The 23,131-nt window shown below is 34.7% G+C and overlaps 1 protein-coding gene across 9 annotated transcripts in view; it reads left to right on the top strand.

Moving 5' to 3' along the window:
- Positions 1 to 23,131, top strand: part of AGMO (alkylglycerol monooxygenase) — a 317,403-nt gene that overhangs the window by 139,010 nt on the left and 155,262 nt on the right. For all 9 annotated transcript variants that reach the window (XM_014851828.3, XM_070509363.1, XM_070509360.1 and 6 more), the window contains exons 5-8: positions 1,779 to 1,874; positions 19,251 to 19,317; positions 21,591 to 21,656; positions 21,747 to 21,826. In XM_014851828.3, coding sequence (XP_014707314.1) covers positions 1,779 to 1,874; positions 19,251 to 19,317; positions 21,591 to 21,656; positions 21,747 to 21,826 — 309 coding nt within the window. The remainder of the gene's footprint in view (positions 1 to 1,778; positions 1,875 to 19,250; positions 19,318 to 21,590; positions 21,657 to 21,746; positions 21,827 to 23,131) is intronic.

Below are 23,131 nucleotides of genomic sequence, written 5' to 3'. Positions count from 1 at the left end.
TTATATTTACTGATTTTTAAGATTTGAGACATTGTTTCATCAAATGTGTTTTTAGGAAATCTAATCCTATGGGAAATTCATTAAGAAAGTATTCTATGGACTAATAGGCTTGTGGTTCACATTAGCATGGTAAATGCTCTGAGAAGTTCTGTGGTAAAGAAACTTCATTTGTTTAACTCATCAATTAACAACTTATTTGATCACAGAACCCCTTTTTCCATAATAGCTGTTATTGTCTCAAAAAACTATTTGTCCACACTTTGGGGAATTATAATGAACTATACATACTCATCTGGTATGCACTCTCTTCCCAAGTAGAACTATTTACTAAGTGTCCAAGATAAGTTGTTCTAGATCTTTAATTCACATCTCAAGTATTCCAAAATACTTTTTAGATCACAATACTTAAATCCTGGTCATATACTTGTTTTAAATATTTTCATTAACCAAGAGAATCATTTTAATATATTTCAAAAAATCAACTCACCATATCATAGATCTTTTGGAACCAAAATGACTTAGATTTTACACGGTTTTTCCCTTTGCCATTCATTTGAGGATACTGAAACCTAGAGAAGTTTAAGAACTTTGTGAATATCACGGAGAGATTCTGTAGTGGAACCAAGACTTGATAGTGGATGTTTGGAATAAGAGCCAGTATTCTTTTGTTGCTCACTAACCTAATCCATTGCTTAATAATACGTTTATAAATAATGAAACTGATCCTGCTTCTGATGACAGTTGAGATTTTTCACGACTTAAGGTTGAAAACCAAAACTAGAAGAGTTTATGTAAATGTCTAGTTTTTACATAATCATTACTAAACATCGTTGATATGATATTTGGCCTAACTGAGAACAAAAGCTTTAAAGTAGTTTAGAAATAAAATTGTAATATTCAGAAGAAATGTTTTCAGAATATCCAGTCTTTTGGAAATATTAACTCTACAAAAGCTGAAATATACAGTGGAAGTCAGATTCTTCTTATTACTATTTGGTTGTTTAGTTTTTCATTTAATAAGGTGTTTTCTTGCAACGTGAAACCACTCTTGGTGATCAAAGTCGTTAGAAGAACACAGCAGATTGTGCTTATTAGTTGATTCTAACCAGTCCTGCGGTTTAAGCATAAGTTGTTTTTCCAACGCAGATGCATTTCCATCTGTTAAGAAATATGGACCTGTAAAATTTGTTTCCACTGTGGCACTGTATTATAGCCCTATCCTTGCTAACTTTGAAAAAATTAGGAGATATTGTGCCCTCAATCAACCACATAAACACCAAATTAAAAAGGAAAATGTGTTCTATCCTCTCTTTGTGTGAAATCACTTTCTTTTATTATAATTTTATTTTACTACTAAGAATGCCAGTAATAATACAGAGTTTCGAAGTTATCAAGGTCTAAAGCCACATGATCCTACATTTCTTTTACTTAAAGAAAGTATTTGTATGTATATAGAAAACCTCTTGACTTCCAGGAAACACATCCAACCTTTTCGAGATTAAGGAAATAACACACTACCTATGATATTTTCACTAGACAACATTAACTGCAAAACAGAGGTCCAGTGGACTTCGCTCCAACATGTCTGCAACTTTATCAACATGTGGAAAATTAACATTGCAAAGTCAAATATGGCAATAAAATACACAGAATAAAGTAATTTTGCTAAAGAGTAAGGTGTATTTGCTGAAGTATATACTCAGAATGTTCAACCATCAGTAATAGTAGATGATGTTGAGAAATCAGATGTGCAAATTTAAAAATTTTTACTCTTTCAGATATTCTACTCTCCCCTGGCCCTCTTCATACCTCCTTCAGTATATGCTGTTCATCTTCAGTTCAATCTCCTCTACCAGTTTTGGATCCACACAGAGGTAAATCTTTTTTTTTTTTTTTTTAAGTTTTATGCCTAAATAGCTAGCCTGAAGCAATGTCCTGGAAATCCACAAGCAGCTGATTTATTGTGTAGGAAAATCTTTGTCTGCCTTCTTTAAGGAGAAACATCTGTTCATTTTTATTCCTTTTTACTGAATATATATTGCAAAGTTTATAAGAAACAATGAGGCCAGTTGGTCTCAATTAAATAAAACAATTTTTGAACTATTAAGTACCACAACATTTTAATACTATATTCAGTACAATATCTTCCTGTATTACAGTTTATTAAACATTGTTTACCTAAAAATGCTGAAATTCATTTCAATATAAAGATATAAATATATATATAAATTTTATATGTTTATAAATGTATAATATATACATATATTTAATATAAATACCATTATTTATAATAATTTATTTTTAAAATGTAATTTATATTTATAATATATTATTATATAATAATAAATAATATTTAATTATATAGAAAAATATAATATTTGTACATTTTATTTATATATATGTCGATCAGTGGGAACTCCTTGAAAACTCCTTGAAAAAAGTTTAATGCTTAAAGAAATTACTAAAATAATTTTTGATTGGAAATCTTGCCTGAATTTTAGAGTCTATGTTTTATTTAAAGACTGTTCAATATATTCTTAGGATTTTTTTTCCATGTAGAAATGAACAAACAATTTCTTGAGTCTTCTGTGGTATCTCAAATTGTCCGCCTTGAATGTTTGCAGATAGATCATTAAGCAACGGATTGGTTTATGAACTATTGTACTGGTCTGGTTGTTAAATACAAAAAGTCACAGACCCAGAAAAATTCTTACTTATACACATGAGAACTCTTCCAAGCATTTGGTATTTATTGAAAGCCTTTTGAAGTTCTATAGGAAGCACGTTGACAGGTGTTACAACTGGTTGAACAATATCGCAAATCACAGCTGCATTAGATGCCAAAGCTTGATACAGCAAAGTGCATTATTCCATTAATCTGCAGTATTTCATGCTACTGATTTACTTGGAATAAGGAGACTGTTGCCACGACTTTGGACATACGTGGCATTATCTGAAGATCAGTCATGAAATAGTATTGCATTTTATGGTAGTTGACATACATCAAACAGTCAATATTACAACCATCTGAAAGAGTTGTTGAGGCCAGTTCTGACTTCAGAGGTCAAAGACCAAATTTGTTTAAATCAGTGGAGGGAAGCTTTCTAATGATTTACATGGACGGGTTAAAGGAGAATTACATTTTTATAGCAGCTCTGCTCCAGGTCATGCCACGCGTTGGGTCAGGTATTAGTCTGAATACAGAACAATGGTGCCTAAGTAACTTCTGCCTTTTCCTGTGTCTTTCCAAGAAGTGCATGAGCCAGGGCTTGAGTTCCATCTCAGGAAGTAAAGGGAGAGTGGAAGAAAGCCAGTGGTGAGACATTTCTTTTAAGTTCAGAACCTCCAGGTGGCTTCATTTCCAGCTCAAAAACAATGCATTAGAACCTCTCACTTGTGTTGTACTTCATGCTTTTGAATGTACTGGACCATGTACAGTTACTACAGAGGAGCTGCACAAGACGCACAAACACACTTCCTGAAATTAGCTTTGGATCTTGGAATTTTAAATTGTATTATAAGCTGTGAATACATTTCTAAGATTTTTTGCAGCTGTGTAGTTAATTGAATTCATTATTATAGACAGCATACTAGCACTTGCTTAGAAATTACAGACTTGTTCGGGAAGTAGAGCCAAGAGATTCATAAGGATGAATGCTTCTGGAGAGGGGGACAAGTGAAATAGAGAACTGGAGTGGGGAGAAGACAATTTTTTTAAAAAAATATTTTTATCTTGTGCTTGCCATACTTTTTCAATTAAAGGTTAATACACATTAGATTAAGAAATGAAAAATAAAAACTGAAAATAACAGCTTTCAGTCTAGAAAAACATCCACTTTATGACTGTAAGATGTGTTAACCCCCGGTAGACCACTTGGGCACTGTTTAATTTCAGGCATCTATACTTGGGTCTCCATTCACAGAAACAATATGTGAGCTGTAGACATGACAATATTGGCCAAAGAACTCAGTACATTCCTCAATAGAGGTCTGATTCTTACAGTTATTTCACCTCTGCTGACATCCATAAAACATTAGTTTTATGATGTTTTTGGATCAAACATCAGTTCATACTATGAAGGGAATCTGAACCTAAGATGGTACTGATTTTCTAAAGATGAAAAAGTTAATTCCAGACAATCAATCAAGTTAGGATAAGATAAAAAAAATGATAATACCATCATGTTTTTGAAAGATTGTATATGGGAGGAAAAAAAGGATATTAAAAACTGAAGTTTATTGAAATTTTGTTTACTTTTGAGTTACTTTGATAAAGCAACAACAGCCTCTATTCTCTTCCTCTTTTTTGAAAGTTTCTGAACTTCTGCTTGAAACTGTGCTCTGTTGCTTGATTTTCTTTCTTTTTCTTTTTAGTGAGGAAGATTGGCCCCGAGCTAAAATCTGGGCCAATCTTCCTCTATTTTATGTGGGATGCCACCACAGTGTGGCTTGACATGTGGTGCTAGGTCTGCACCCAGGATCCAAAACTGCGAACTCCAGGCCACCAGAGTGGAGCACATGAACTTAGCTACTGCACCACTGGGTCCCTGTTGCTTGATTGTTATGACCACATTTTGGTTTGTTTATTCTTCATTCATCTAAAGTGTGTGCAGCACATAGTCAGTTACTCTCTTTTCTTGTGAGTTTACTAAAGGCAATTAGAAAAGTTTTTTATTCCATACATGTTTTAAACATAATAACTGTAGAATGTCGTAATTATTTTTTGAGATATTAGCTGATATTTGAGTATTAGCTGATTTACACAATATAGTAGTAATAGTAACATTGTCTATTACCTTTAATTTATCTTAAAATTTTTATCATATTTTGCATGCACATATAAATTGATGCTTGGCAGAGAAACGTAAGAGAGAAATGATTCTTTAGTATTGAAGATTTGAACCATATGATTCAGTGATTTTTATAGTGCTAACTGAAGCTAATCTTTTTTGTTGTTGTAATTCATAAACTAATCAATGTACAAAATTTTAAAATTTGCCAAGTTCAGTGCATCTTTTTAAATATTTCAATTATTATATACCACAGACATTCATTGAGTGCCTAATGCATTCCTAGTCTTGCGTGTAATAACAAAGACAAAAAAGAATTAAAGACTGGAATAATGAGATACAATATTCTGCATGAAAGAAAACTAGCTGAGTTTGAAAGCTATTAAAAAAAATGACAGAAGTTTAGGAGAATAAACAGCTACAGTTATCCCAGGCCAAGAATTCTCAGTTACTGGTTGTTGTCATTGGTCTGATATGTTCCAAGGAAAATTTTATGAGATGGCATTTCTGTTTGTCTGTTTATTTCATTTTGCATATTATATACTTATCCAGCACTCACTATTTTTCAGGAAGCATTTTAAGCACTCTAACAAATATTATCTCATTAAATTTTCATAACAACTCTATGGAGTAGGTAATACTATTATTTCCTTCAATTAAATATACTAAGTAACTTGCCCTGGGTCACACGATTAATAGTGTCAAAGCTGGGCTTTGTACCAAGTAGTCAGGCTCCAGATTCCTTGCTCTCATCTAGTGTGCTATGCAGCTTCCCTATAGATGGGTCATTTCTGATCTTAATGTTATAAAAAAAATAGCCACCATGTATTAAGCATCTAGTATGTGCCAAGCAAAAATTTTTCATTTATCCCATAAAATAATTTGAATCACTAATGGCCAATTAAACTTTTATGGGTTGTAAAGAATAAATGTAAGTTCAAGTAACCTCATTTAATGGAGCTTTATTTTAAGGCTACATGTAGAAGCACATGCAGCAGGAAACCATCCCGGTAATTTAATAGACAATTTTAGAAAACTGGAGTTTTTATATGCACCAAGCCTGTGAGCAAATACCATCCCTTTTAAAGCTAACAATATTGAGATTTTATGGTTTATATAAGGTAACACAGCTGGCTCTTTTTTTAGCCATTACTCACTCATCACACTTCCTTGTCAAACAATGCGCTTATTCATTTATGTCTCAGTATACCAAGGTGTATGTTGTAAGGTGGATGGCAACAGGGTTCATAAAGAACCTGTATGGCATAGTGAAAAGATCAAGGCTGTTGGTTAGGTAAGAGAGAACTCAGCTGTAATCTCGCCTGTACAAAATTACTGTGTGACTTTTACACACATCAATTTGACACTCTTAAAGTTTAATCTATTCTCAAAGGCTACTCCTGCTGAAAATCCTTTGGTTATGTTCCATTGCTTGCTGAGTAAAGTCTAAATTTCTTGCATTTCATGTTTCTTGTGCACTGCCTTACAGGTAGATCTCCTGGTATGCATCCAATTCTTTTTTACTCTATGAAATTCAGTCAAATTAGACCATTTTCCATTTTCCAAATGCATCTGATATATAACCATTGCTGTTTCTCTCCTTTTCATATTGTCTATATGTTGCTATTCTATACATTCTTCAAGGCCCAACTCAAATTCCCTCTTCTCCATAAGGTGTTTTCTCTATTAAGAGCAAGCGTCTATATAGCTCAGACCATGTGTCAGTCACTAGGCTAAGTACTTAATAAGATTTGCTCATTTAATCATCATACAATCCTATTGTCTCAATTCAAAGTGAGGAAATTGAACTATATAGAGATTAAGTAACTTTCCTAATGTTGTTGCAGCTAGTTAGTAGCAAATCTGTGATGCAGAGCCAGGTAAACAATTCCTTCTCCTTTCCTCCTCTGAAATCCCGTGTCATTGATTTTACATCTCTTAGAGATGTCCCAGTTTTCCCAGAACAGCAAACATGTTGTTAGTAGCATAACCTTTCACTCTCCTAAAGTATTAATTACACACTTGGATTTTCTTCCTAAATAGCTCTTTGATCTTTCTTGCCCTTTCCATTTCTATTGCCTTGCTTTAATTTATTCTCTTATCATTGATTACATAGACAGTTACAATAAAATGCTATTTTTTTCTATTTCTACAGACTCTTCCCTCTATTACATATTTGCATGCAAGAACTGTGATGATCATTCTAGAACTCCAATAATATCGGGGCACTCCCAACATGAGAACAAACATCAACAATGGGAATTTTTAAATGGCTCCCTATTGCCTCCAAAATAAAATCAAACATCTTAGATACATCAACAGACTTTAGGGCCTTTACTTCTCCAGTCTCATCCCATTAGTCAGCTGGTCCACCTAAACCACACAGCCTTTTGCTCCCTAGGCACAGCAAATACTTATTGAGTCTCTGTACTTACACATGCTCTCTCTGTGATGCCTTTTTTCCAAACATTCTTTATGATGCAACTCAATTACCATTTCTTCTGGAACGTCTTTTTCTTTTTTCACCTCCTAGTTAGAGTTAAGTGCACTTTTCTTTACGCTGTGTTTATTTCCATTTCCATATTAGCAATTAATGATTAAGAGCATGAGCTCTGCTGGGGGACATAAATAGAGAACATATCAGTTCCTGCATGGGGGCAGCGTCCAATGAACAAAATGAAGTTGCACTCTTACACCACTGCAATGTATTTTTTGCTTAACTCTCTGTTTCCCCCATTATTCTCTGGATTCATTGATAGCAAAATATGTCCCTCATCTTTTATGTGAACATATACCAGTGTGTATATGTATATATATAGTAAGCCCTTGTTATTAACTTGAGGATCACAGCCTCCTTCAAGAATCTGTTGGATTCTAGTGACTCTTCCCCAAAGGAAAAAACTTCACAAAATGTCAAGAGTTTTCTAGAGTTTCCTGAAGCTCATCAATAGACTGTCTAAAAACTCATAGATAACTATTTAAGAATGTCTGTTGTGAAAGGACTGGATTTGAGATTTTCAGACACAGGAATAAAATTGAGATCTACTTATCAGAATTGGAGACGGTATTTCAGAAACGAGGGAGTAGTAAGACTTACAATGGCTAAAGGTATAGGCTTTGTAATCAAAGAGAAATCTATTCTCTATTAGAGGGTTGTACACTAACGTGTTCCCAGAACCTAGAAGGGTATCTACATAATAGGAGCTCAAGAAATGTTTGTTGAAAGAATGAGTATGAATATTCAGTAAAGTTATTTAAACTCTCATACCTTGCTTCCTAATTTGTTAAGTGAAATATCATACCCATCCCGTAAGAGTGTTATAGGTTTAATAAAATTATGCATGTTAAGTGTATAGTCTGGAAAATAATATGCTTTCAACAACTAGTAGTTACTATGAAAAAGTCAAAAGACTACATATTGGAATTGGTACCTAGCGTCAGAGCTGAAATAGAAGCAAATATGACTGTTGTGGGTCACCTGCATGCATCGGAATTATGTGGGTGCTTGCTCAAGATATAGAATGATGGTCCCTGTCTAAGAACCACAGAATCTAAATTTCTGAAGAGTGAGAGTAGGAATCTGCATTTTGAACGAGTACCCCAAGAGACTAGACTGAACAATGATGTGATGAAGTTTGTGCACAATGACTATAGAAGTCGACAGTAAGCTTCTTGAAGACAAGGACTACGTTTTATTCATCTTTGTTTTCCCATTGTCTTGAATTTGGATGACCATCAGCAAATATCTTTTTAATTATTAAATGAATTGATTGTATTAACAAGATTCTTTATAATATATGTGTGTACTGGAGAACAGCAGAAGAAGAAACAAGAAGAAAATACCCCTAGCAAAGACAAATGAGAGGATGTGCTACGTTCCTCCAAAATTCGTATGTTGAAGCCCTAATATCTAATGTGATAATATTCTGAGATGGGGCCTTTGGGAAGTAATCAGACCAGGAGAGTGAGCCCTCGTGATGAGATTAGTGCCTTTATAAGAGGAGACACAAGAAAGAGGACACAGCAAGAAAGTGGCTCTCACCAGAGACTGGATCTGCTGACACCTTGATCTTGGACTTCCTAGCCTCCATGACTGAGAGAAATACATTTTTGTTGTTTAAGCTACCCAATCTATTGCATTTAGTTTTAGCGTCCTGAACTAAGACAGGATGTACTGACCAAAAAAAAAGTCCTGAGGAAACGAAGGAGGGGGATACATTTAGCTTGTGCTTAGAAGGGAAGTATGCAAAGGGAAGGTAAATTCACTTAAGACAAACAGATACTTGTAGCTCCTAATCTACTGATTGAGAGTTCATTCTAGAATATTTGCCTTTAAAAGATTAGTACTAGCAAATATTTCTTTTGTTTTTTTTTAAGATTGGCACCTGAGCTGACATCTGTTGCCGGTCTTCTTTTTTTTCACTTCTTCTCCACAAAGCCCCCCAGTACATAGTTGTATATTCTAGTTGTAGGTCCTTCTGGTTGTGCTGTGTGGAACCTGCCTCAGCATGGCCTGATAAGCGGTGCTATGTCTGCACCCGGGATCCGAACCGGTGAAACCCGGGACCGCAAAAGCAGAGTGGGTGAACTTAACCACTCCACCACAGGGCCGGCTCCACAAATATTTCTTAACAGATCAAAATTTATAAAGACTGACAATTAGGAGATCTGACATTTGCGATTGTAAGATCTGAAATGCAGATTTATATCTGTTTTATTGATGAAAGTATCTAATGTTTAGACAATGCCAGGTATATAGTCAGTAATCTATTAACATTTGTTGATTAATGAATGCAGAAGGCACACTGAAATTGGAAATATGATCATAGTAGCAGTCACAGTGTACTGAGTTGTAGAATGAGTTGAACATTTAGAGCATGTATTATAAGACTACCTGGACTGGACTTTTCAACAAGGACTGCTTAACCTTCTCAGTTTATCAGTTGCCTTCTTTTAACAAGGTGTTACTACTACTAGTAACATGGTTCCTTTTCTTACTGAGTGCCCACACTTGTAAATATAAAATGGTGTTATACAAGAATGAAGTTTTATATGGTTATTCTATGAATGTTTCCCATTTCCCTTCTGTCAATTTAATTAGTGTTATTTTAAAAAGTCACTTGGAAGCCACCTCCCTTTGAAGGAATCCATTCAGCAGCTACTTGCATTCATTTTCCAAGGAAAAGTCAAAAATTTTATTCAAAACGTAAGCTGAGATAAATTCAAATAAAATGCTAACTTGTCCAGCTCTTGTCCTCTTCTTTGAGGAATAATGCAATCATAGGTGACAAGAGTCAGCCTTCAAGATAATTTATTATAAACATAGTCCTTTAAAACTGCTGTTTACTGTATAAACATGGCCTAGTCTCATTCTTTGTTAAAACTAAGCTTTTAACTCTTCAATTCTATGGTATGGATTCATCAGAAATTTACTCCCTATGAAGTCTTTATGATCCCAACAGTCCTGATTCTTCCAGATTGTTTTATTTCTAAACTATAAATATTGTTTTTTCACTCCTTAGTGTGGAAATTCAGCTACCTCCATATTACACGCTTACTGAAGTAGAAAACTGCCTAATCAGATAGGAAAACATTTGGCTGTGAATAAATCAGCATTTGTCGAGGATTTCAAAGTGTGAAACTAGGCAGACAAGCACACATCCTAAGAGCTCTGCTTTCTCTTGTTTCCCTGTAGAGAAATCGGAGGCTAATATGGCCACCACTGCCATCTGTCTAAATACTTGAGTGTGTTGTCTTGAATTAACACAGCAGAACTAGTGGGGGATGTAATTAAGATTTTATTTTTACATTTCATCACCAGATGCTCTACAATATAAATTTATTCATAAATGTTCAGATTGATTAAGTTTTTAACAAGGAAAACAGTAAGTGTTTAAAGACCAACTAATTCAGAACAAGTAAAATTATTTTAATACGCTAACTTATAGTGTCCATGGATCTTATCCTTTTCCTAAAACTTTAAATGAGGAATTACTATAGATTATTCTTGAGTGTGAAAAACATATTCTTATATATATCCAAACAATAAAATATGATATTGTCACTCATTTTATCTCTAAGTAATAGCTAAATTACCTGCTACTAAATTATAATTTCCATTGTTCTACTCTGTGATCTTTCAAAAGGTCTTAACACAGTACTTGCATAAAATATATACTCAATAAATACTTATTAAATAAGTGAAACTCACATAGGTATTTTGATTTCCATATAGTCAGTTGAAAAAGTTTATGAGTTCTCTAAAGCATTTTCCAGGAACAAACAATCAATGAGACTATTTGCAAAGCTGCGCTATAGTGAGCTAAATAAAAGCACATATCTTTATTAAAGGTAATTTTCAGCTTGCTACCAGAAAAGGAACTCAGTTTTCTTCTTGTTAGATAATTCTTGTGCCAATTATAAATTCAAATTGAGTATTAGTTCAAATATCTGTTTAGTGCAATAGTAATTGAAAAGAAAAAAAATTGAATGATTTTCTCATCCTTCCCAAAAGAATGCCAAATCATATGAAAAAGATAACTTTTTGTAAAACCATTTTTCCTGAAATAATTTTACTTTTCCTTTGAAGAATTGACTAGACTGTAAATAAGCTTCCTGCAGGAATTGCCTGTGTATCACTTTCTTTTTACTTCTAAAACCTAGTAAGGTCCATAGAAATTCAATAAATGTTTGCAGAATGAATGGACTGGCTGACAAGAAACTTCTTGCTCTGCTTATTATGCAAGTAATTTTTAATGCGAGACTTTGATAAGGATTTATAAATACAAATTTTAGTGATCTGAAAAGATTATTTCCAATGTTAATAGAAAACTGCTATTGGTGATTTGGTACTTAAAAGAGTTGTTAATTGACATTTGACTAAATATTTAATATTTAATATATGTGACAAATATATTTAATAAAGATAAATATATGTATATACATTAATATTTTTGCCCTTCAGGTTTTCTATCTGTAAATGAGACTAAAATACTGGAATGTATTATTGAAGGTCAAAGAAATATTTATAACCACTTACTTTTCAAAAAGATATGCATGAGCCTGGAGTTAATTGTAAAGATCTTTTAAAATAAAAGATTCTCCAATTTTTTAAATACATAAATGCACATGCATACATGTTTAGATAGATGGATAGATAGACAGAGGAAAGAAAGAAGGAAAAAATGAAAAAGCAAGGAAGGTAGAGGGAGGAAGGAAGAAATGAAAGTAAAAAGGGAGGAAAGAAAGAGAGAAAAAAAGGGAGAGGGAGAGAGGGAGGGAGGGAGGAAGAAAGGGAAGAGGAAAAGAAAGGAAAGAAGAAAGGGAGGAAGGGAAGGATAGAAGAAAATTGACCAGGAAAAAGGCAACTAATCATGACATAACTATTAGTCCATTTAATTTTAATTTGGGTTTTCATTGAATCTTGCCACTAATTTACCTGAATAGTTTTGCCATTTTCAGACTACTCTTCAAGCATATCTTTCTCAGTAAAATATAACATGACAATGATTTTTATATCAGATGATAAATGTATTAGGAGCTGGCTTAGTATTTCCCTTAAATACTGACTGCAGTGAAACACGGAGGCCCACAGTGGTATGGGTCCCTCTGGAACATCAATCATGCGTGATACTGTAAAGAAAAGTCTTGACTAGTTAGAGTCAATGTCATCACTCTAACCTATGCTCATCTGAATGCAGGCATTCTCCTACTATGGAGATTTTATTTCACTTCACCCCCAACCCAGTCACTCTCCAGCATTTATCATATTGTTAGCACATTCATTTCTATAATAAGGATTCCGTAAAACACATGTTTCTTAGGACATATTTTCCCTATTATGATGTTTCCCTCTCAGACAGGAAGCATGAATATTTGTAAGCATCTCTTGTTTGGAAAAACAACTTTACAATTAACTATAGGCTCACACTTTGTTTCTGAAAAGCAAGTTGTTATAAATATTCCTATGGCCTCTCAATAATATGTTCCAGTATTTTCGTACCCATCTGCAGGTGGAAACCTGAAGGGTAGAAATATAACATAACATTCCCAATTTTACTCTGAAATTTGACAAAAGAATAGAAGTAAGAGTTTTTTTACTAACCTCAGTAGTCAGAGTGAGGTGAGAGGAGGAAATTTTCCAAGCAATTCAAACAAACAAAATAATTTTTTCTTGAATTAACTGAATATTTTTGTGGAAAACAAGTCTTGTCTTCCAAATTGACCATTGGTTAACCATTTCTGTACCCTTAACTGAACTACAAAAATCTAACCAGTCGATGTGTTTCAATCAGAAGAATCAGTGAAAATAGTTAAGAAATATATAGAATGGCTAGGTTAATTCTATAGGAAATAATTTCAAACATGATATTAATTTAGAATATTTCTTTTGACACTTTATAAAGTTCAATTCTAAGTCATTTTTCAATTACAATTGGAAAGACCTATGGAAGTGTGTTTTTCAGGTAATGTAGGGTAGTTAGAAAACTCCTGAGAACTATATCATGGAAAGAATTAATTGCAATCAGTTCATAGTAGGCATTTAATTATTTGATTTATCACATGTACTTAGTTTATCAATTTCTAGAGCAAAATTATTCCAGGTTAGTAACCTAGATGCAATGAAAGTTTCATTAATCCTTTTGGACTCTAAGTCATTCAACTCATTTAAAGTGTGACTGCAGGGCAAGGTGGGGGGTTGTAAGAACTATCAAAAGAAATTTCAAAATCACTTGGTGATATGGAAACTGTATTTTCCATCTCTGGCTCCTTTCATCGAAACTGAAGCCCTAGTAAACCTTTAATGTGATAACATAAAAATAATTGAATAAATGAATTGACTAATTCACTTGCCAATAATCACCAGAATTCAACTATCTCATCTAGCTTCTGTGATTTTCTGTTTAGTTTTGTTTTGTTTTTAGCTCCTTCGTTTTAGCTATTTATCTCAATTTTCCAATTCACTACATCAAAGATCATGTTTGGGCTTACTTTCCTGGCTTTAACTCTAAGGGCACTCTAAACTCGTGTTTTGCCTCTAGCCTTGGGAGTGCCCACTAGACTCATTCCCTAGTGCACCCCTCCCTCCAACTTCCAAATAAGAAGGTGGAAAATAAAATGCTTCCCTCCTGAGCTGCAAAAGACTGGAGCACAGCAAGAAATACATATCCATGAAGCAGAGTTTCTCAACCTTGGCACTATTGACATTTTGGACCAGATCATTCTTTTTTTGGAGGACTGTCCTATGCACTGTAGGATGTTTAGCAGTACTAAAACCCATTACTCACTAGATTCCAGTAGCACTTCCTCTGATTGTGACAGTCAAAAATATCTCCAGACATTGCCAAATGTCCCCTGGGATCACAATCACCCCCACTTGAGCACCGCTAATATAAAGGCATAAGTGTGGAGGGCAGTGAGATGGATTTATTTACTCAACACAATCTTGTTGAGTAATCACTATATGCAAGGTAATGTCGCATGTGCTATGAGAAACCTAAAGAAGAGTGAGTCACAGTTTCTGTCCATGGAACTTGCAGTCTAGTATGGAAATGAATATGAACAGCTAGGACACAGAATAGCATGACATAAAAATTAGCGATGTCTCAATACGTATTCAGAGAAAGGAAAACAAAATTCTCACTGGAAGAATCAAGAAGAGTGCTTGACAACTTTAGATAAGTCTTGAAGGAAGAGCAGGATTCCAAAGGGCAAGATGGGAGGGAAGTCTTAGAAGCAGAAGAAAGAGAACATTGGAAATCAGTCTTGAGGAAGAGTGTGGACAGCTTTGAATTCCAAATTTTTGTACTTTATTTAGTTCATTATGAGGAGCTTTTCATTTACGTTCATTTTATTTTTGATGAAGAGAGATGACATGATGAGAAGACGACAGAATGTCATGACCCCCTATTCTCTTCTTCTACATTTCGCACCCCAACCATAAATAGTGGAAAGAGAAATAAGGAATTTGTAACAAGTCCAGCAGATGATCCAGAGCACTTCTGCTGGATAAAAGTTGATAGAGTGAATGGAGCTTATTATAATAAAATTGTTGTTTTTATTATTTATTCATTTGTAATAATTTATTATTATACAAGTAAAAACAGCTTAAGAAATTATCGTTTTGGAAAACAACAATTTCGAGAAATAGAAAAAAATGCTTAAGTTATTGTTTTTGAAGTATGGGTGAGAAATTAGCACTCAAGTTTTAATAATATGTAAACTAAAGACACAATATAAATAAAGAGGGCAAAGGAAATAATCTAAATCTCTCTATTTAGGACATTGTTTCTCAATTTCTGGGGACTTATGTATCTGTTTGAGTGTACGATAAAAAGGGTGGTTTCCCCCAGTAGCATACCCATAGGCACATATTCATAAAATTTGGTGTGACACTTCCCGGTGTTCTTGACCTTCTGAAGCCCATCCATGTCTTTCTAGACATTCATGGTCTTTAGGTTACAAAATCTAGACAGAAAACTACAGGATACAAGACTTAGATCTCTGCCTTGGAGACCTAAGAAGCACCAGAAGTACCTAAAATACCACGAAGGGCAGCTTAGAAGCTGAAATCTCTGGGCTCCTTATAAATACCTGAATTCACTTTTAACTGAAATGTAGTCAAAAAGTATTTAGCTATCTCCCATTAAATTTCTAAAACTTTAAATTATTTTTATTTGACAGAAAAATTGCTTTATCTCTTAAAAGCAACATGATAGAAAAATAGAAAGATCCCTGAGATGAAACTGAGAAGACTTTGCACTTCCTGCAAGATGTTTAAACTTGCACTAGTAATTGAACTTCTCTGAACTTTGGTTTTATGCTTTTTTTTTTTCTAAATAGAGCAGTGGACTATATTATTTTAAAGCCCTCTATATGTTCTAAAATTCCATAATTTAAATTGTCATCTAAACGTAAAAAAACAAGACAAATAAAAACTTTTAAAAAGGAGAATAGCTTCAATTATTTCCACAGTAACATATTTTGGGGAAGTGATTCAAAGCTAGATGTGGTTGAATTGCTAAATGACTGAATTTGCAAAAGTGGGCGATAATTAAGTCGTTATGCTCAACTCTTATTAATTATTAATGACTTCTCCATGACTTTGAATCAAAGGGATTTTCTGCAAGAGAGGTTCTGACCGGGCTGTCTGAATGATGAATCGTCTCCCACACCGAGGTGGTCTTCCTCAGCTCCAAGGTACTCATAGGCACTACCAGGAAATTTAACTGTGGTTGCCTGTGTTGTGCTTGGCTTTTAACTTAAAAAAAAAAAGAGGGGAACTTTCAATATTGATATCACCATGCTTTAGCCTGCAGGAGCAAAAAAATTTCTTTGAGGAAAAGTGCTTGACATTAAAAAAAATAATGCCTTCAGCCAAGGCTCCAGTCATCTGAACGCACTCACCATTTGTGTGGCTTTAAGTCTGGCAGCACACACACCAGGACCAAGGATCAGAAATGCATCTGGGTAGCAGAAGCCCGACAGTGTATTCTCCTCCACTCCCTTTTGTTGCCTGTTTTTGTAACATATGTTAGGCACCAAAGAGACAAACAAGGATAAAATGGTTTTCTCCTTTCCCATCTGGTTCTCTGCCAGAGATACAAAGCCAGACCAAAGCATCAGATTTCAATGTTCTGACTGCTGAGAAACCCCAGTTTCTTGTTCTTTCTCCATCACCATTCTTCTTCTCAACAAATATTTTTCCACCAAGTACAAAGCAATGTAGTCCAATAAAACAGAGGGTTATTTCTACGTACTCCCCTCCCAATTCCTGGTCATTAATACCATATTTGTGGGATAATACCTTGTGTGCCTTATTTCATAGGAATGTAGTCTGATCTATAAAGGTTATATATTTCACGGTATTTTGAACTCCTGACATTAAAAAATACAGATAGTTTTAATGTATAAATGAGTTCTGTTGTATGAGTTAACTGCCAAGTCTGTTGTTGGAGCTTATAATATGTTTCTCCTGGAAATAACTTTAAAAATGGTGATAGAACTCCAGGTTAGAAGAAAGAAAGAAAAAGAAGGAGACAGAGAGAGAGAGAAAGAGGAAGGAGGTGAGAGAGACAAAAAAAAAAAAAAAAAAAGAAAGAAAAAAAGAAAAAGAGAGAGAAAAGCCCAAATTAATATACAACACATAATATTATACATTCTTTGCATGCAAACATTTCTGTCTGTTCCATAGTGGAAACTGAAAATTCCTTAAAAGTTGGCCAGCAGGGTGGGAGGCAAGGATTGTTTCTTTCAGCAGTGTAAGCAATGGGTCTGACAAGGAGATGAGGGTGGCACCTGCCCCATCAAAGGATGCAGCATTGTCATGTGGCAACACTGCCACAGCTTCTACTTCAAGAGGGTACAGGACCCTACAAGCTGAGGATGGTGTGGCAACTGCAGCCCTTCACATTTGCAAAGCAATTGTAAATTGGGTGTGTTAATGTCAGAGATTGCCAAAAGAATGATTAAACCCTGCTATATAAAGAGTTGCAATCTAGAAGTATGCCTGGGACTTTAGGGATCTATTAATATTTTCAACTGGGTAACTGAGTATTATTGTATATTATTAGAGTAGCAATTTCTTTGATTTAAAAGTTTATCATAAAAGTTTTCAAACATTCAGAAAAGTAGACAGAATAATGGAATGCATTCATGTATCTCCATCACTTCGATTCAAAAATCATTATGATTTTGATTCATTTGCATCAGCTATCTTTTTGTCTTTTCCATTGCCAAATATCTTGTAGCAAAACCTAGATCTCATATCATGTATACTGCAGTTATACAACTCTAAAAAAAATTACATTTTCTTACACAATGACAGCACCATTATAACTCCCAATGTAAACAGTATTTTGTGTCATGTAATACTCTGTTTATAATCAATTTTCCATCATTACCTATAAAATGTCTTTTATGTTTTGTTTGTTCAGATAAGTATCCAAACAAGATCCTCACATTACATTTGTTGTTATGTATCTAAAATATCTTTTCATTTTAAGCAGTCCCGTCTCCCTATTTTTTTTTCCCATATCACTAACTTATTACCAAATTCATGTCAGTGTCATGATTGTCAGTGGCCATTTTTTTCCTCTTAAGCATCATTTAACTTATTCCTTTATTCCTCATATATCCTCTAAATGGAAGTTTACACTGGAGGTGAATAGTTTCTTGAGATTGCACTAACGATGAATTGATTTTGTCATTGGTAGCTTCTAATAAGTTCATTTAGATAGAATTAAATAAAAGTAAAATGTTCTGTTATCTGCCACCATTGGTGGAAGAAAGAACAATGTAATCAAGATTAAAAGGGTTCCCATATTGCTCAATATTAGTTACATAAAATGCCAAATGTCTTACACATGGTCTGCTGTTCTTTTTTATGACACCTACCTGGTTCCTATACTCCTGAGATAATTTGAAGACGCTGGCACAGGGGATTCTTACTGAGAAATTTCGAGAGGGGACATTAGAAAGTTATAGACCAGATTTTGAAGGGTCTTTACTCACCAAAAAAGATTCTCTATATATCTGACTTTGAACTGTGCCTCTAAGATGAACTAGTAGACGATGCATCTACAGGTAAGAGATCAGTTAGGATTCTGTTTGAATAAGCAGGATCTTCTTAATGCAGCAGATAACAGCTACAATAGTAAGTTGTTGCTATCTGGCTGATTATTGGGTGAAACCAACTCCAGAAAACGAATATAATACTGTGTATTCCCTCCCTTAGTTATGCTCTGCTAACATAAAGTCATCAAAGACAAGGTTGAATGACAAAAACCGTAAGACTACCTGAACCCTGAGAGAAGTACGGCTTGGCAATATTAGTATGGAAATACGTATCATTTGTAATCCTCAGAACGTTATTATGTAGACTCTGTTAATGTTTCCATTTTAAAGATGATGAAACTGAGTTATAAAATGCTTAAGTTATTTCCCCAAGATCATATAGTAATAAACAGAGCATCCGGGGACTGAACTGAGGCAGTCTAGCTCTTCAGCTCACTACCGCACTGTCTCTCAAAATACAGTTATGAGCTTATTTTTGTCTTTATATGAGCAACAGGTGTTAGAGAAACTTCTTCCAACTCTCTGATGCCAACACTGAAACTTGCAATATCTCTTAGCCCCTGTGGGGTTTTAATGTGGGTACTTATATATTACATATACTTTTTTTTTTTTAGATTTTTATTTATTTCCTTTTTCTCCCCAAAGCCCCCCCGGTACATAGTTGTGTATTCTTCGTTGTAGGTCCTTCTAGTTGTGGCATGTGGGACGCCACCCCAGCATGGCCAGATGAGCAGTGCCATGTCTGCACCTAGGGCCCGAACCAACGAAACACTGGGCCGCCTGCAGCGGAGAGCGTGAACATAACCACTCGGCCACGGGGCCAGCCCCTATTACATATACATTTAATAATAGCTATGTGTATAATGCTCCTTTTGTTTTAAACAGGTCATCGGTAACCTTGGTCCTTTGGAACTGATTCTTAATACTCCTAGCCATCATAGGGTCCATCACGGTAAAGAAATTTGATTTCTTTTTTCTTTCTTTCTTCATTTCTTTAAAAAGGATATTATTATTTTACATCGCTTCATTTCATCACAATTAGTCAACATAGTCAGTACACACTGTGCAAATAGACATCGATTCTTCCGTTGTACCTGGACAAGCCTCATCTCCAATGCAAGGACTGGAGAAAAACAAAACAAAAATTCTTATTATCTGTTTTCTGTATTTTCCTTTTTGCTTAGATATCCTTAGTTGTAGTGGAAAAACACGTTAACCAGCTGAGAGGATATATACTTTATATTTTGAAGGAGTCTGCTGAAGGCCACTCCTTGACCCAATGCTGAGGGTCATTCCTATCTACAGCCAGAGAGTCCTTGGTTTTAAAAACTGTTGGAATTTGAGGAAAGCCTAATAAACAACACTTCACTTCCTGCCTAAATTCTGTGAACAAACTCAACATATGCTGCATTTTCCTGACTAGGAGAAAATCCAATGTGGCTAGTGTCTAAGGTTTAAAGACACCACCTCAAGAAATAACAGAAATATTTACATTTATGCACCAAAAGAACTGTGCAAGAATGTGCATATCCACATTATTTGTAATAGAAAAAAAGGAGATATACTTCAAATATTATCAGCAGTGGAACAGATAAATTGCAGACTATTCATGAAATGAAGAGTTATATAGCAATGAAAATGTCTGCTCTATTACTACATGCAATGGTGTGAATAAAGCTCACAAAGATAATGTTGAAAGAAAGAAGCCAATAACAAAAGAATAAATACTATTGTCCTGTTTTTATAAGTTTCCAGGCATCACAGGCAGCATTGGAGTACTAAAGGCCTGCCTTCCCAAGGGGAGCAACGTTTTCCCATGGCAGGGAGCAGAGCAGAAACACAGACACCCCCAGGAAGAGGAGAGGATGGGGTCAGGCTGCACATGCCCAGTTTCCTCTTCCAAACTCAACAGCCATTCTCCCACCCACAGGGCATAGTTAGTGAAGGGGTGGAGAGTCCAAGAGTTTTACACTCTTGGGGTTTTCGCCATATAAAATAACATATAAGGAATGGAGAAGAACAAGTCCACACTGAAGAAGAAAGTTGCTAATTTCTTCTGTTTGGCTTCAAAGTACCTTTGCACTCACGTTGCTCTATGTCAAGGTTTCTCAGCCTCAGCACTACTAATATTTTGGACCAGACAGTTCTTCATTTGGGGGTGGCGGTGCTGGGGTAACTGCCCTGTTATTATAGGATGTTGATTTCTACCTACTAGATGCTAGTAACACCCCCTCCCAGTTGTGGCTACAAACAAAGTCTCCAGGCATTGCCACATGTCGCCTGAAGGGCGAAGTGCTCCTCCACAATGGGGAACCACGGTTCAGCCCACTAATGGCAATGGCTTGTGCACCTTTGTACGCAGCCCCACTCAACTTTTGCACTGGAAGGGATTTTTCCTTGTGTCTGCACTTTCCAATGTACATTTGCATGTGTGGAAGGCATGGAAAGAAATGAGGACACATGAAGACAGTTGAGTTGGTTAGAGTAGTGGTTTGGTAGGTTAATGTTCTTTTTCCTTTCATTTACAATCATGTAGATATGCTTGCGTCTATTTAAGCTTTTTTTAATTAAAGAAACTATGCCCAGCTATTTAAATTTAAGTTACAATTTGAATATTTTGGAACAGGAAAAAAATCGTATATGTTAATGAGTTAATAAAAATAATCAAGGGTAATTTAATTTTCACTAAAGTCTTTTAGGATCAAAAAAAAAATAGTAAAGTCTCACTCTAAGTAGAAAATTGTCTTCCTGGAAAAGACACAGAGAAAAGGGACAGAAATAACAACTCACTTAAAAATTTAAAAAAAAATACAAATGTACATATGTTATTCATCTTATTTCCTACCACCTTTTTTTTTTCTGGGACATTTAATTTTTTATTATTACTGTTTGATACTCCTACAAAACAAGTTACTTAGAATTATCTCAGACTTTCAAAAACTGGAAAATTGTAAGCAAAAGGATTTTTTTAAACCTGGGATAATTCTAAATATATATAGTTTTAAGGAAATCTCTGCTCTTTTTAGTAAAATTTACTGAAAAATAAATGAAAACAATTTACTAGCAAGTGATGTCTAGTAGCGTCAGTGAAAAGACATTACTAAGGAAATCCTTCTGTTGCATAAGTCTTAATTTTGTGAGTGGTTCTAAAATATAAGGCAATGAGATGTTTCAAAAGGCATAACTGCATTTTTAAGCATTATTTTTTAATATTTTGTCTTGTAGGCAGAAACCGTTATTGCATAGACAAAAATTATGCCGGCACTCTTATTATATGGGATAGAATTTTTGGTAAGTGAAAAGTATGAAAATAAAATAAATTAAATTAGCTCCTTAATTCACAGATAGTCAAAAATCATATCCTCAATGTTTATCTTCCAGGGACATTTGAGGCAGAGAGTGAAAAAGTTGTATATGGTCTAACACATCCCATTAATACATTTGAACCATTCAAGGTGCAGGTAATGTAATTCGTTTTATTTTTCTGAATCGATTATATCCTTTCACAAATCTCATATTTAAAAGAAAAATCCATTTTTAAAAGGTGGAAATACATTACACTATCCTGAAAAAAATTTTTTAACTGTAAAAGAACTTGGAAATAACTCTGGCACTCAAAGACTTGCATCAACTTGCGTCAATTTAAAAACATCTCATTATAAGAATTTTTAAATATGTCTACTAGCTAGAATTTTAAAAAGTGACTCTTTAGCAAACATATTCTTTCTCAGAATAGACCTGTAACGTATTCATGTATTCAGAAGGAGCAGTAGTAAAAAGTGTAATTAAGGCTGATCCCACAGTAAGAAAACTATTTGCTGCAAGGCTCCATGACTCTGGTTAAAAATTCAACACGAGGCCTTTGCCCTACTCTTCTTGGACCTAAGTGTCAGGAGCTATTACGGGTTGGTTAGGTCTGCGCATTACCTCACCTGCTAAGACTTGTTGCACTGGACCAGTTTTCTGTTAGACATGTGGTATTGGTTGTTCACTGGTCTCAATGGTTGGCACTAGAGAAATGAAGAATGTCTGTGAAGCTCTGATCCGTCAGCTGCAGACCACCACAAATACTCCTGAGGCTGGGACTGCTAAATGAGAAAAAGATAAGAATGCTTAAAAAACTGAAGAGGTCGCTCAACGACAGCCCTGTCCAGAGACTGGGTTTCCAGCATTCAGTAAGGAAGGAAATTACAGGTTCATGTGGGGTGTGCTTTTCAAACCTACTTCTTCAAAGTTTTTAGGAAAATAAAATAAAATGAATTTACATTTATTGAGCTTTTACTGTATGCAGGACATTGCTAACAGCACAGCACAAATATTTAATGTAACCATTACTGAAATCTTATGAGGTAGGGGTTCTCTTTAGCCTCATGTTTTGGTGGGTGAACTCAAGTTCCCAGGATTAAGTAATTCACCCAACTACACACAGCTTGTCAGGTGCAAACTTAACCAAGGTAGGCTGCGGGCCAAGCCCAAAACTTGCATAATTCTGTGTAACTTTTACATTGTGCCATCACAATTGCCTTTACTTTCAAGTGAAACACATTTTTATCTCACACTTTAAAGGAGAAAAATTGATTATTTCTCTTCTCAACTACAGGGCATTTCTGTATCTCTCTCTGCTAGACATTACTAAGAACATATCTCTCTCAGGAGACTACTAACAAATCTATCAGAGTACGTTCTTAATCATAACCTTTATAAAATTGAAATCAATATAGAAATAATACATCGAGAGCTACTTCTTCACTTGGTGTAGTCTTGTC

Source organism: Equus asinus, chromosome 1 (genome assembly GCF_041296235.1).
Source record: "Equus asinus isolate D_3611 breed Donkey chromosome 1, EquAss-T2T_v2, whole genome shotgun sequence".
In the NCBI taxonomy this organism is placed as follows: Eukaryota; Metazoa; Chordata; class Mammalia; order Perissodactyla; family Equidae; genus Equus; species Equus asinus.
Note: the sequence above shows the minus strand (reverse complement) of the source record. Positions and strands in the feature narration are given on the sequence as shown.